Source organism: Colias croceus, chromosome 19 (genome assembly GCF_905220415.1).
Source record: "Colias croceus chromosome 19, ilColCroc2.1".
NCBI classification, from domain to species: Eukaryota; Metazoa; Arthropoda; class Insecta; order Lepidoptera; family Pieridae; genus Colias; species Colias croceus.
The window spans coordinates 147146-162377 of record NC_059555.1 but is presented as its reverse complement, the minus strand read 5'-3'; the positions used below and the strand labels follow the sequence as shown (position 1 = coordinate 162377).

Sequence of the window (15232 nt, the reverse complement as noted above, 5' to 3'; positions counted from 1 at the left end):
TATTTTAAATTTAAAGATGAATAGCATTCTAGCTGCATCCGAGTGTGGTGCAGCTAGAATGCTATGATAAGCACCGACATTCATAAGATTTATTTTAAATTTTTTAACCAAGTAAAACTGTATAAAACTCCCAAGTGCTTGAAAATAACTCGAGGTAAATTTCCATTTAGTTATAACGTATATACATTATTGTTCTTTTGCTATTTAATGCACATAACTTGCCATAAACCTGTTTGCTTGTAAACTTTTTACTCTAACTGCTGTAATATTACGCTGTAAATTTAATTTTCTCAATGTCTTGGAATGTCTTTCTAGAGGTTTTTAACCTCTGTTATCTCTGTGGGTGCAGTTGCAATGATTTGCGAATTTCATACGAGCAGGTAATGCGCGTTAGAAATACTGTTTGGTCGGAAATTTCTCGCAGCTTCAGATATACAGGGTGTCCCACTATTGGTATACTAAGCGCGAAGGGACTTGTAGTTTTGCATACCTACACTGATCACGTTTTTGCTTAATTTTTCCTTAAAATCCATGTTTTCTTCTCTAACTTCGCGCAGCTGGCATATACCGCTTCGCTAATGTGAGCATTTTATCAATGAAAACATAATCTTAAAAGATATCTACCTCATGTGCGGATGGCAAAGTTGGGCGGGTTGCTTGTTATGGGTCTAGACATAGTTTTAAGAATTCATCTATTTGAAAAAAAAATGCGGCTGGAATTTTATAAGTATTTTTTACGTACTCAGCGTATGCAAAACTATAACCTCCTTTGAGCTTAGTATCACCAACAGTGGGACACTCTGTATATTCTGAATGAGTACATATATATAGCTGAAGCTTAAGGTAATAATTAATATTTTAAATGTGTAAGTAATTGCTTCAATAAATATGAATTCCACTGTCGGTATTCGTTGCTCGCGTGTGAGCCAGCTATATATGTACAACATTCAACTTTATCGTGACACTATTAACTTAGTAATATTTTATTAATGAATCGCCGTGTTATTAATGCATAATATCCTCCTATAGATTTTATTTTTGAGTAATATTCAAATACCATAAAATCAATCATTCCCCAATGGAAATGATTGATTTTATGGTATACAAACACCGACATATTTATGTAAAAATACACAAAAATAAACGGAAATAATGTATTTCGATAAATATTCAAGTTTCTTATACAGAAGAATGTATGTTAATTCCTATTCCTAGAAACGCTAAGTAAATGCATAACATAATAATTTGTATGTCTTCTTTTAAAAGTTCAGTAAAAACTGACAAAGATCATCCATTGCTTCTGAATTCCACACTATATTCGTCGCAAAAAACTTATTTTCCAGAAAATCATCGTTGATATAATATTTTTATAATCATGGTATATAGTCTTATTGCCTTGTATTATGGGCACTTACAATAGTATATTATATTTTACAAATAATCGAAAGTTTGAATCAAACAGTAATGCACAAAAACCTTTGCGCATCATCGTCGGCCGCTAATTATCCTCGCTAATGCACTCAATGGAAGGAAACCGTCACGAACGTAAACTAATTAGTAATTACTTATTGTGTAATTGTATGTAGACAATCCTTATTTATTACCTACCTAATGAGTGAAGCGATTTTTTAAAGCGACGATTATCTAAGGGCGGCGGTACACGGACCGCTTCAAGCAGTTGAGACCGACCGCTTGAAGCCGCGACCGCGCGGTGAACTATAGGCATTCATTCACCGCCGTACACGTGACGGCTCGAGCCGCGAGCGGTCGACAACCGACGGCTCGAGCAGTTGACGCCGACCGCTCGAGCCGTCCGTGTACGTCGCTCAGCCGTTAACTGCTCGAGCGGTCCGTGTACGGCCGCCCTAATTCGCAAAAAAAACTTATAAGCGAATTTATAGTTTCTTTGTATTTGGATTTTTATGTACGTAGATGATGTAGAGATATGGTCCTCTGCATCAAAGCATCATCTTAGTTTACGTACCGTTGATATACCTTTGATACAAAAACTTTACGATGTGCTTTGCGATCCTTTGTCATAGATCAGAATTCAGAACTAATAGTGGTCTAAGATCCCACCGCAGGATTAGTGCGTTTATAGTTTTTTTGATGAACTCAAAATTTTATGTAAATTATGTAAATATATTATTATAATTGAATATATTATTAAGCTATTGCATAGCTTCTATCGCGGGCCTTGAGCGCAGGGACCGAATTGAGAAATTCCGTAACGAAAAACCCTCACGCTCGCCACTCCGTCGGGCTCGGAGGTGTGGCTTGAAGGCATGCTATTTACCGCGGCAGTCCCCGAATGCCACACGTCTTTTTTTATAATTGAAAGAATGTATATCGACTAGAATTCCAGTCAAAATTTGGCCTATAGGTATATATTCTCCTAATTATAAAATTACATAAAATTTTGGTTTCATCAAAAAAAGTATATGAACGCAATAATATTGCGGTGGGATTTAGTACTATAGGTACATTTCAATACACCCATTGTATCATTGCGGATTTCACTAATGTCAATAGTATGTGATAGATTATTAATATTGTAATAATAACGACAAGGTTAATTGTGGATCCAAATTATCTGCAACGTAGGTAATTGTATTTCGCATAATCCAACACGTGATAAAGGACGGCACATATTGATTGCAATTATTTTTGTAAAGGTCGAAAGAGCGGACAGGATGGAAAAAGGAAGATTGGTTTGTTCGCTGGAAGTTCTGGCGGCAAATATTTGTTCGCTTTTTAATCATGTCCTAAAGCGCAATGTCACGTGCCAATGATCATGTACCTAAATAATGTATAGCTTATCTAATAAATTATCTTAATGCTTTCGTCGTCCTTTACAAAGTTATTTCTAGAATATCTAATTGTTCAATGAACTTGTTATCGTATCGTGTCTTCTGTATAGCCATTGATTTCCTTATCAATTTCATCGAATAAATTTAATGCATGCAATATAAATAAACGTCGTACTGTGACGTCATATGTAACACAGCAAAAGAACCGGGGACATGATTTATTCAATATTATGCGTTTAATATTCTGTATTCGTAACATTGAGATAATATTAATATGGAGCAGACACCACGAACAAAATCTGTGCGCCAAGCGAGGCGGCGCGGGGCGCGCGAATGACGGCTAGACAGTCATAGATTATGCGATGTCTTTGTACTTACTTAATATTTATTTTAGGTATAAACTGACTTTACTACGCGGGGCTAACAATATCTGGCATATAATATAGGATGATGTAAATAGTGACCTCATATGGAATAATTTAATTTTTTTCGTGTTTTAGGTTCAGTCAGGGCTATGGGAAGTTTTATTCCTTACAAATTGAGCCTTTTTTAGAAAAAAAAAATAATTTTTCCCTTTCTTCACGGCCCAGACATGGAAACCTTGAATAGAAAAAATATTAATTACTTATCTCTGAACTAGCGGTCCGCCCCGGCTTCGCCCGTGGCACATATTTCGCAATAAAAAGTAGCCTATGTTCTTTCTCAGGGTCTTAAGATTGTCTGTGCCAAAGGAGAATGCCCATGAAAGTATGGACCACAGTACAGTGTTGCGTCAATGCCAGAGTGGTTTTGGAGGGTTCTTCGATATTCAAAAGATTTTTACCAATTGATTTTTTTGTGATAAAAACAGGGGTTTTCAAGATATTGAGAAAAATGTGAAATAACCTCAAAACTTAATAACCCCGATTTAGTTAGGTTTATGTGTGATTTAGGTAACATTTTATCGTCCAAAGGTTATTTTTCGATTAACATATTTAATCTATGCGTAGAGCTTATGCTTTCAGACAAAGTCTATCTGTTCATCGGCTAGTGTAGGTAGGCACCAGAAATCTTCCGGGACGGATTTCAAGAAAACCTAAATATATACTTAAAAAATGCCAATTGAGTTTTTATTCGGTTTACATGTTGTTGTTGCTGTTGTTGTTTGAATCATTTTTTCACTACATATTCGAAGAAAGAAACAAATAAGAAATAACTGGTTACCTACCAAGCTATGTCATAATAATATTTTTTTTATATATACATATTTATATTATTTTACTTCACTATCTTTGTTAAAACAACCTACAGTGTATAAACAATACCTTAAAGAGTGATTTTATGTTAATTGATTTTTTTTGTAATTCAATGAAAACAATAATCGATATTAATACATTTAGCTATTTACCATAGTAAATGTAATAAGTTACCGCTTGGTTACCGTGGTAACCGGTAATGGACACTAAATCTATAATAACGGATCTAAACAATTACATGTCTTATTAGATTTTACAAAACATTCCCTGTTCAAAATATATTTTCCGATGGTAAGAAGGCCTCTAAATTGCCGAGATTTTTTTTAATAGTATTGCTGTCTTGATGCATGAGAAAAACCAGTACCAAAAATGGGCATTCTCCTTTCATCAAAATCGGTCCAGCAGTTTATGAGCCTATTAATTACAATCAAACAAACAAACAAAGTTTTCCTCTTTATAATATTAGTGCAGATAAATAAATAATAATTCAATTATACGTTCAAGTCAGTAGCTTATACAATATCAATTAAAAACTTGATTAAAATCAATTAACAAAAAAAAATTGGTGATTGAGTAATTGATTTTCATATTTCATGATTTCACCTTTTTTCATTTAACAACCAGTCTATGCTTTTCTAAATATGTAAAATTATTATTTTATACTATAAAAATATACGCCAGCAAATATTACTAACAACACTTATTTCATGCCCAATGTCATATCTTAAATTTTTAATCTATGACAAAATGTCGCCCGCCAAAAATTTTGCTCTAACTAAGTTTTAAAAATTATTATCTAGTTACTTACTGATGAAAAGTTATTCCTTTGCACTTTTCCGTATTCTTTGTATTATTTGTGCAATATCGTAACACACACGTAGGCATATTTGATGCGTTTCACTTTAAAACAAATAAAAAATGAGCGTGACGTTCGCGCCAATGAGCGAGCAAGCGACTGAGTGCAGTTACGCCACATGACGTATGTTGAGTGGAACATAAGTGATGTAGGCGGTATCGTCTCCATATTAATATTATCTCAATGATTCGTAAATGAAATCTCTAAGAGTAAGTTGATAAAGGAGACTAGTAGTTATTAAGGCGCTCTTATTTATGTAATGCAACAGTACCTACTGACTTTGGTAAAACCAACGCGCAGATCTGGATCGACACTACTTCACCTGAAACGAGGAAACTGTTATGAATTAAATCTTAGTGAGTCAGCATGCCAAGGCTGAACACATTTACGACATGAACGTTCGTAAATTTGTGCTACTTGAGCTGGTCTCGTGTTATTTATCATCTATTTCCTATAATTAATTGCACAAGCGTGAAATTACCGTCTGTATATCTTAGCCCACTACGTTACAACACTACTTTATTTTAAACTATGAGATAATTTTTTACATTGTATTTATTTTGTGTTATCTGTATAGTTATGTAAAACAGATAGTATTTAATTCATTCACCTTGTGTTTATTGATAAAAGCAATGTTTGTGTAGAGAAAATAATTATATTTGTTTTGCATTGGGAAAATTTATCCCTTACCTGATGTATTTGTCTATATTCAAGTCAGCACAATCATAGTAAATACAATAAGAGTTTTCTATTTTTAGAAAGGATTCAAGGTCTTTCGCATAACTGTTTAATGTGTAGCGACTTATATATAATATAATTGTTAGTTAATACAACAAGTGATATGGACGAACAGTAAATCTCTACAAATATTGCGGGCAGATCGCACCGCGATAGTACAGAAGCTAGATGCGTATCGTGGTGACGACACGACTCCATTGGCTTGCGATATCGCCTGTGGTGTAGATTTGCGATTTGCGATGTTGAGGTCTTATCTTGTGTTGACGCAGGTCCCGCGATACGCATCTGCTGTAAGATACTTCGGGAAATATGGACAAATGATAACATACAATAATCAAATTCGCGAAAGAAAGTGCCTTCCCAAGCGAATCTAATCGAAAAAGAAACACTAGAGGTTTAAAATATGTAGTTCTTTGAAATTTCAGAATCAAACTTTATGTTTGTCGTCTCCTAGTCTTTATAATATATCCACGTCTGAATTATTATTTCATTACATTCCATTATGTAGAACTCCGCTGTCCGCCGACGAATATGTAATGAAGATGGACAATAATATTAAATCGATACGAAATTTCAGGGACATTGATGGTTTTTGTTTTGTTTATAGAAACCATGACAAACAAACTTGTATACCTAACAAAGTACCAATGGACAAATAATCAATGGACAAGTCATTAAACAATGTCCCTTCACAAAATATGTTAAGGAAAAATGTTAAATGAGTTGAGCATTTGCGGCTTATTATAAGTAGATTGACCTATAATGAAGTAAATTTTCCGCATTATCCGACTAAACTCAATATTCAATGCACGGATTAAAGAACTACCTATGCCTATAAAAGCATGTAAAACGCTTTCCTTAATATTCAAAAATAATGATTCCTGTCCTGTATATCCTTCCTAATTTAGTATTGAATCCTTAGATATTAATATTTTGAGATACCGTTGCGTATAGATAAAAATTATGTTTGATATTGAAGAATAAGAAAATTTCCTATCTGTAACTGGATAAATCAGGACCATTTCTAAACTTTAAGATTCACGAAAATAAGAATGAATAACTATGCATAAATGATTGTCGATTGGGACATTGTTCTGACCTATCTCATTTCCAACTTCCTTACAAAGGTAAATAAACAGTTGCATAAGGCAAATAATAAGGCCAGGAGTATATAGGCCAAGGCGCAGTCTCTCGCAGTGACAATTGTTTTATCTGCACTTATCATGTTAATTACTTGTCATTGCTGCCGATAGCTGATGAATATATCGCTATCTTCTATTGCATAATGCAGAATGGTTGTTGGACGCTTTGCAATTTTTTTGTTAGACTATTAGAAGCCTAAACTGCCGTGAAGCACAAAAATGTTTTAGAACCCTTGAAAATAGAAAAACAAGTTGTGGTTTTAGGCTATCACTTAGCCTTTTTTTTAATTTTTTGATTATAGTGTTAAATGGCTAAAAGCAGATTTAATAATATTGAATATAATATGTTAATATCACCCTTACATATCAATCTTAATCAATTCGATCAAGTGAATGATCAAAACTGTGATAATACTTAAATAAGTTTACAAGTTAAATAATATAAGAGTGTGTGAAATCACTAAACATTAACTTCAGTAAAAAAAAATGCTGTTTATACTAAAACTGATGAATTGTTTACTTGGCATTGACTGACGTTAGATTTCTAACCGGCGTAATTGTATCCTGCGAAACTATCGTAGTATCAAAACCATGCTGATTTCTATCAGGTACATTTTCCTGTATTATTTTGTTTCAAGTTAAAATATAAATGAGGTGAAAATCATTCATATTACAGGAAGTCATGTGCAATGACAGTTGAACTGTTTATTACTACTTGTGTTGTATTAATAATTGATAACCTCACATTCATTTTATGAAAATTTTAATCATTGTCATAGGCAGTTTAATTTATCAGGGTTCTCCCGTCTCCAACACGTATTTTCTAGTTTTTTTTCTTTATAATAATGACTGTGTTGCTTAATCCGATTGTGTATTACTCAGTCCACCATGCGGAAAAGACCAACAAATATTCTAGCAAATATTTATTGTTCTTAAAATGGTTAATGAATGTCCCCTTTTTAATCATATCACAAATAAAATCAGTTACAGTTTTTAAGGCAAAATTTTTTTATATAGTAGCTTTTTACGAAAGAAAAGGTAGAGATACCTACTAAAGAATAGATAATATGTAATCTATCCATTTCTATTTTTTTGTTTTTTCAATTAAGTATACTAGTTTTCAGTATTGTTGATCAGTACTTTCGGTAGCAAGGCGTTTATATTCATGGGACCTCACTTATACTCCATAATGAACAAAAAACTAAATATCTTTCCTATGACCAAGTTCCGCTGTAAAAAATGTGTTACAAATTGGCTATTAAATCTAGACTACTTAGAAACTGAAAATCTCGTTACAATAATATCTTGATTAAAATATAAATTTAAACATTTACTGACTATTAAAATAATCACTCATACAACATCTACACATACACACACACACACACACACACATATACACGCACGCATACACACACGCACACATGCACACTTAATATTTAAATGGCAATTAAACTTGGAAATATTTTTTATGTACCTAATACGGCGAAAGAGATTGAGCCCCACAACACAGGGGATCCTAGTGTGGGGTTCAATGCAGCACATGTAACTATATTATGTAACATTTCTTGTAATTAATAAAGAAATTTTTCATTTTCATTTTCATTTGATGAGATAAACCGTCTTGATAATTATGGCTATTTTGGAATGATTGACCTTTCTTTGTTGTTAAACGGAAAATCGTTTGGCCACTGCATTGTTAATTACAATGATTGTTTGATAAAAATGTCTGCAATTTAATTGTTTACATTAATCTGCTGATACAAGTTTTGGTATCGTGATTTACAATTGTACCCCAAATCCCAATTTCGTAAACTATTCTGATTTCCTATGATTTTTATATTTTATTGTCTTGTCGTCGTATTGAAGTTGAAGTTATTTTAAACTATTTATAAAAATATTTTTTTATTTTATCTAGGTATTGTTAAGAAATCATGAATTAATAATTATTATAATTGTAGCTTTACATCCGCATCTGGACAAATAATTAATTTACATATTGAATGAAATTTAGGCGATATTATTTTTTATTATTAAGTCACGATAAAAATATTTATTAACTAAAATTTATTATATCGGTAACAATTTTTCATATAAGTATTCCAACATATTTGAAAGGGGTTCTTAGCAATATTGATTCAGCAGCTTTTGCTGCCTAAGACAAAGTTGTATTTTTAATAATGTTGATACTGAAACCGCTCAAAACAAAAACAATCCGAACAACATGTTCCATTAAAATATATCTATTTCAGTTTGCTTCAAAGTGTTCGATCTGGACAGAGATGGGATGCTAAACAAGAAGGAGCTGGTGGACATGGTGGGCATCCTGTGCACGGTCGCCAACGAGGCGCTCAAGAACCAGGGCTCGCGGGCCTCCACGCCCTCCGATGAGTACGACCCGGACAAGAGCTTCGACCCTGAGGTCATTCTGCTCAATCTGCGGGACAAGCTGGTCACTATACCCAAGAATGACAAGCCAGTGTTCCAGCTCGGGCCCATGAATGAAGAGAATATCATCTCGTTGGATCAGGTGAGTTTTGCGGCTATCGTGTGGGGAGTTCAGCAAGTTCACTTTTAAATTATGTGAAAATGGCGAGCGTTTGTAGCACCTCATTACGCTAACCAGCTTCTTTTATTAGGAACTAATCGAATACTTGTACAATAAGTTTCTTTTCTTCAGCAAATTAAATTATGTGCATAAAACAGCGTATCTGAGTTGTATTATATTATTGTTATTCTTTAATATTATTTAAATTAATTGAAGTAATTAATAAATGGACCGGTCAGCAGATTAAATAAGAAAAAACGTCAATAATGCCTACAAAATTTACATGATAAATTGGAAACGGGCTATATCGGTCACTAAAATATTTGATGAATTATTGTGATATTTGATAAGATTGCTTAGAAACGTGAATGTAACAGAGATATAATTTATATGCTATTGTTCCATTTCTAATAAACATTGGAAGGCAATCTATAATATTTTAGGACGCTAATTATTTCCTTTGTCAAATTGACCTGAACTTAATAACAATATATGATAATTGAATTTATTTTAAAGTAGGGCACAAATACCAAAATTTATCACCACATTTAAAGGACCTAAAGTTAAGTTCGCTCTGCTAAAGTACTAATGATAATAGTACGAGATCCGGCTGCAGGATTAGTGCGTTCATCGGTTTTTTGCTGAAAACCGAATTTTTATGTATATTTATAATTAGGAGAATATATATCGACTAGGTTGCCAGTCAAAATTTGGCCGCAAGCATGTTTAATTAAAATTTTTCTAATCGATTTTTGGGAAAAAAATTCGTTCACTTGTTTTTTGAATAAAATGTAGACTACATCACGGCAAATGATATAAAGATTCAAAAAAATCACGGTTGCCGCTTTTCACCTGGCCGCAACATCTTGGCAGCCTGGTGCAAACAGGTATGATTTCGATTCATTTTTACGTTCATAACGTACATTTATGAATCATATATCAAATTAAAGCTAATTTTTTTCTATTTATTATCATATATGGTTGCCTAATTAAATCCGGCCGCAAATAAGGGTTTCCGGCTGTTAAAAATTATAAATATTTACGCCTATTAGTACACCGACGCATTCGCGTGCGGCAGCGAAACAACGAGAAAAAGAGAGGATCGGCTGTTAATTATATTAAATCAATATTACTTTTTAAATTTGTCATTTTGAAAAGGACGACATATTTTCTTTCACTCAACCTTAAATATTCAACATCTTTAACAGCCGGCAACCCTTATTTGCGGCCGGATTTAATTAGGCAACCATATATGATAATAAATAGAAAAAAATTAGCTTTAATTTGATATATGATTCATAAATGTACGTTATGAACGTAAAAATGAATCGAAATTATACCTGTTTGCACCAGGCTGCCAAGATGTTGCGGCCAGGGGAAAAGCGGCAACCGTGATTTTTAGAATCTTTATATCATTTGCCGTGATGTAGACTACATTTTATTCAAAAAACAAGTGAACGAATTTTTTTCCCAAAAATCGATTAGAAAAATTTTAATTAAACATGCTTGCGGCCAAATTTTGACTGGCAACCTAGTCGATATATATTCTCCTAATTATAAATATACATAAAAATTCGGTTTTCAGCAAAAAACCGATGAGCGCACTAATCCTGCAGCCGGATCTTAGACTATAATGTCGATCTATCATATTAAAAATAGAATTTACTCCTGTCACGTGTCTAGCCCATATTTGTTCCCATGTTGAATTAGCAACACACGCAGCTTTACACTCCTGTAAAGCATCAATATCCAACACCTTGATCATGTAGTTTGGTAAAGATTACAAACTTTTTGGTTCTCTACTTTTTCGTATCCTCTACATTTCCTTTAAAAATTATTCTAGAATTGATGTGGATAAGCTCCAGACAAATTGAATTTAACTTTGCGCATTCGTACTCGTTAGTGATGTAATGCTGTAATGTGACCAGGAGACGGAAGAAGAGCAGGTGGAATGCGAGAGCATCGGCGCGGACGCGGCGCTGGCGGCGGAGGAGTTCCTGATGTGGAGCGTGGAGAGCGCGGCGGCGCTGGTGACGCCGTTCCTGGAGCTGCTGTTCGACGTGTGCCACGTGGTGCTGGGGCTGCGGCCCGCCTGCAAGCACCACGAGCGGGACATCGGTACGTAGCCACCCAGGGGTACAACTCTCACGTGCATCTTCTTCATACAGGCCCAAGTCAAAAGTGCCTATTTAATTTGAAAAAGCACTAGTGTTACAATTTTTAATGGGCAGTGGTGACCATTTAACATCAGCTTCCGTTTAAACTTTTAATCTCGGATTGGAAATATTTCCCAAATGACCTGACATCTTTGAAAATAGGTTAAAATGAAATATTGTGTTTGTGCAGTAAAGCAAATAATTAATCTGGTAATGGTAAAATATTGTTTATTATTCATTCTAATATGATTATTTAACAATTTAGGATTAAATATTTAGGATTATATTGAGGTAGCTATTATCATATTATATAAGCGTCTATTTTTGCTTGTAAAACACTTGTTAGGACGAAACTAGACGCGGTCTACCAGATATAAGTACTTCACATGAAGTATGAACAATCGAAACATCGTCTAACAATTATATTTTATCAGTGATAATCAAGTGCAGTTGTGTTATAATTCAACAGTTACAGTTATGTGATAATATTTGTCGTCGAAGAGATTATAATAATATACGAATTATCTGTTGAAAAACTTTCTGTTACTGAACATATTATTCATATAAAAGTTGTTTTTGCTATTGTTTTTATTTTACCTAAGTCCGTTTAATATTATTCAGATAAGTTATTTTTCACCGATTTTAGGAAAGGTCCTTCGAGTTGGATCTTGTAAATTTCATTTCAATCCATTTGAATTTATATGTTATTTTGAAGTGAAAACTTCTTTAGCGGCGTTGGGTATAAAATCTTAAACTCGCGTCAGGACACGTGACCTGATCGAAAAAGCGTAAGACGGATTTTTTTTTAGCCCTTATATTCCATGCGTAAGACGGATACCATTCCAAAATATCAAACATGCTGAACGTTAATAATCAAGTTTTCACTTCTGCCGGCACTCCCGGAGTGCAACCCGTCTTTTTCTTTTCTAACGTTTTGATTGTTGACTGTTACTTGTGGTGTAAAGTATAAGTGGTTGCGCAGTGCTGGGGTGGCTGCGGCGCGAGACGTGCCGCGGGCTGGCGGTGGGGCAGTTCTGGTACCTGGTGGCGGCGCAGTGGTGGGGCGCCTGGCTGCAGCACGCCGCCGCGCCGCACGCCTGCTGCCGCGCCGCCCGCCCGCTCGACGACGCCATCGTGTGCGACGACAGCTTCACCACCAACTCCACCGGTCAGTGTACACACCGCTTCGATGCATAGAATAAAATAAAGTTGCAGTTGTTATGTGTATGTGTAGGTGTGCTTTAAACTTTAAAATTACGTAAATTAAGTTTCTTTTAATAAATTGAGTTGTTCTTTAGGAAAGTTTTAGTACAAAATTTAATTAATTTTCTACGAATAGGTCAAACAGGCGCGTGAAAAGTTAGTACGATATAAAAGAGTATTTTTTTTTTAAAGGAATATTCATTTATTAGAATGTTTGGTTGCAGAGTCGATGGGCTCGCTGATGTGGCGCGCGGAGACCGCGTCGGTGTGCAGCGCGGGCAGCAGCAGCGGCGTGAGCAGCGCGCCGCCCCCCGCGCCCCGCGCGCCCCCGCACCCCGGCCCCATCGACAACTCGCGCCTGCGCGCGCCCGACGCGCTGCAGGTGCGGCCCTGTGCAGTCCCCCCCTCCCCCCACACACACGTGCCGCAGACTGTAACCCCCCCGTGTCTGTGCGCAGGTGCGGTCGCTGACGGGCGAGGGCGGGCACCTGCGGCGCGACGTGACGCTGGCGCAGCACCGCGACTTCGAGCTGCTGCCCGACGCGCTGTGGCGGGCCCTCGCGCTGTGGTACGGCGGGCCCGACCCGCTGCCCCGACAGGTACACCGCGCACACTGTACACCGCACACTGTACACCGCACACACTGTACACCGCACACACTGTACACCGCGCACACTGTACACCGCACACTGTACACCGCACACACTGTACACCGCACACACTGTACACCGCACACACTGTACACCGCACACACTGTACACCGCACACACTGTACACCGCACACACTGTACACCGCACACACTGTACACCGCACACACTGTACACCGCACACACTGTACACCGCACGCTGTACACACTGTACACCGCACACGAGACACTACACATTGCGCTTTGTGCTCACAGCGGGCGCCCCACTTCACACGTACATGTACTTTATACGTTGCATTCTGTATACAGGGTGTAATCGTTAAGTGTGCACAGGCGATTATTCCGTAACTATTGCAGATATCAAAGAACTTTAAACTGATATCGAAAGTACTTAACGTAATGAGTAAAATGACCATAATTATTTTTTAAAAATAAAACGAGAAATATCTAAAAAAATTAACTTGAAACCCTCCCATACATTTAGTATGAGATATGACTATCCCATTTACATTTAATATGAAAGATTTTAGCTTTTTCTTTTCGAAACTGTAAATAGAGCTCCTCATTGTACTGCACAATGAGGACGTCACTTCGAAAATCTGCTATGAATACAAAATGTATTGGAAATAAAATGTATGGGGGCGTTTAATGTAACATTTTTGGATATTTCTCGTTTTATTTTTAAAAAATAATTATGGTCATTTTACTCATTACGTTAAGTACTTTCTATATCAGTTTAAAGTTCTTTGATATCTGCAATAGTTACGGAATAATCGAGTGTGCACACTTAACGATTACACCCTGCAAAGTGCACAAAATATATGATTTATTTAAGTCAAATTTTTTCATTAATTTGTACATTTTCGATAATCCGTGAATTTTGAAATCTATTAAATAAAATATATTTTATAGAGATGTTTGAAACTATAGTAACAATTTCCAGGTGATACGACCGCCAAATTCAGAAGTGGAGCTGGAGCTGTACCCGCTGCAGCTGAAAATATATCGACACGTGCCTAACGCGCAGCGTGAGTATCGGTTATATATCGCATGTGACATACTTCTCCGATTAGCGTTAGACAAATTGGAGAGATGTTTGTTTTTTACGCAGGATAACTGTTAAATATTAAAAAAAATAAGGAAAAATAACCAGATGTAGATTTCTGATGATAATAGTCCCGCTAAATAATGTTTATATGTAATGTAGGTGCGAGCATAATGGGCGCGAGCGCGCTGAGCGCGGGCGCAGCGGGCGCGGCGTACAGCGCGGGGGCGGGGGCGGGTGGGGCTCCCGCGCGGCGGCTCGCGCACACGGCCGCCTTCTCGCGCCTGGCCACGGTGCGCCAGGTGCTGGACTTCCTGTGCGGCGCGCTGGGGCTGGCGCGCGACGCGGCGCGGCTGTGGGCGCTGGGCGGGGCTGTGGGCGGGGCGGGGGGCGGGGCGCTGCTGCTGGACGACGAGCGGCCCACGCTGGCCGCGCTGCAGCTGCCCGACGGCGCGCCGCTGCTGCTCGAGACGCGCAACGCCGACCTCACCTGGCCCGAGGAGATCGGCGCGCTCGGGTAACTAGCCACACTAGCCATACACTTTTTTGTGTTCGTGGAACATAGTAAAACGTTGCAAAATCCTGATCCATTTTTTATGATGAATAATTTTACAATTATTTGCGCAGAAATAAATATTTTTTTTCCGTCGTTAACATTTACAGTAATCCAAAAGTAATAATGCGCATAGAAATCTTCGTCACTGTTCGGCAACTGTCATATTCTCGGAGAGTCCGAAGATGATATCTATATAGAGCGGTTAAATGCATTTTCTTCATGCATAATTTAGTCAAATTATATGTTTTGTGCTAAAAGAGATTAATATGTATTTGTAGGTAAGTAACGATTTTGT

The 15232-nt window shown here is 36.6% G+C and overlaps 1 protein-coding gene across 1 annotated transcript in view; it reads left to right on the top strand.

Moving 5' to 3' along the window:
* Positions 1-15232, top strand: part of LOC123700040 (ubiquitin carboxyl-terminal hydrolase 32) — a 31394-nt gene that overhangs the window by 4877 nt on the left and 11285 nt on the right. The window contains exons 5-11 of the mRNA XM_045647146.1: positions 9034-9311; positions 11258-11447; positions 12468-12653; positions 12913-13070; positions 13147-13287; positions 14280-14374; positions 14575-14898. Coding sequence (XP_045503102.1) covers positions 9034-9311; positions 11258-11447; positions 12468-12653; positions 12913-13070; positions 13147-13287; positions 14280-14374; positions 14575-14898 — 1372 coding nt within the window. The remainder of the gene's footprint in view (positions 1-9033; positions 9312-11257; positions 11448-12467; positions 12654-12912; positions 13071-13146; positions 13288-14279; positions 14375-14574; positions 14899-15232) is intronic.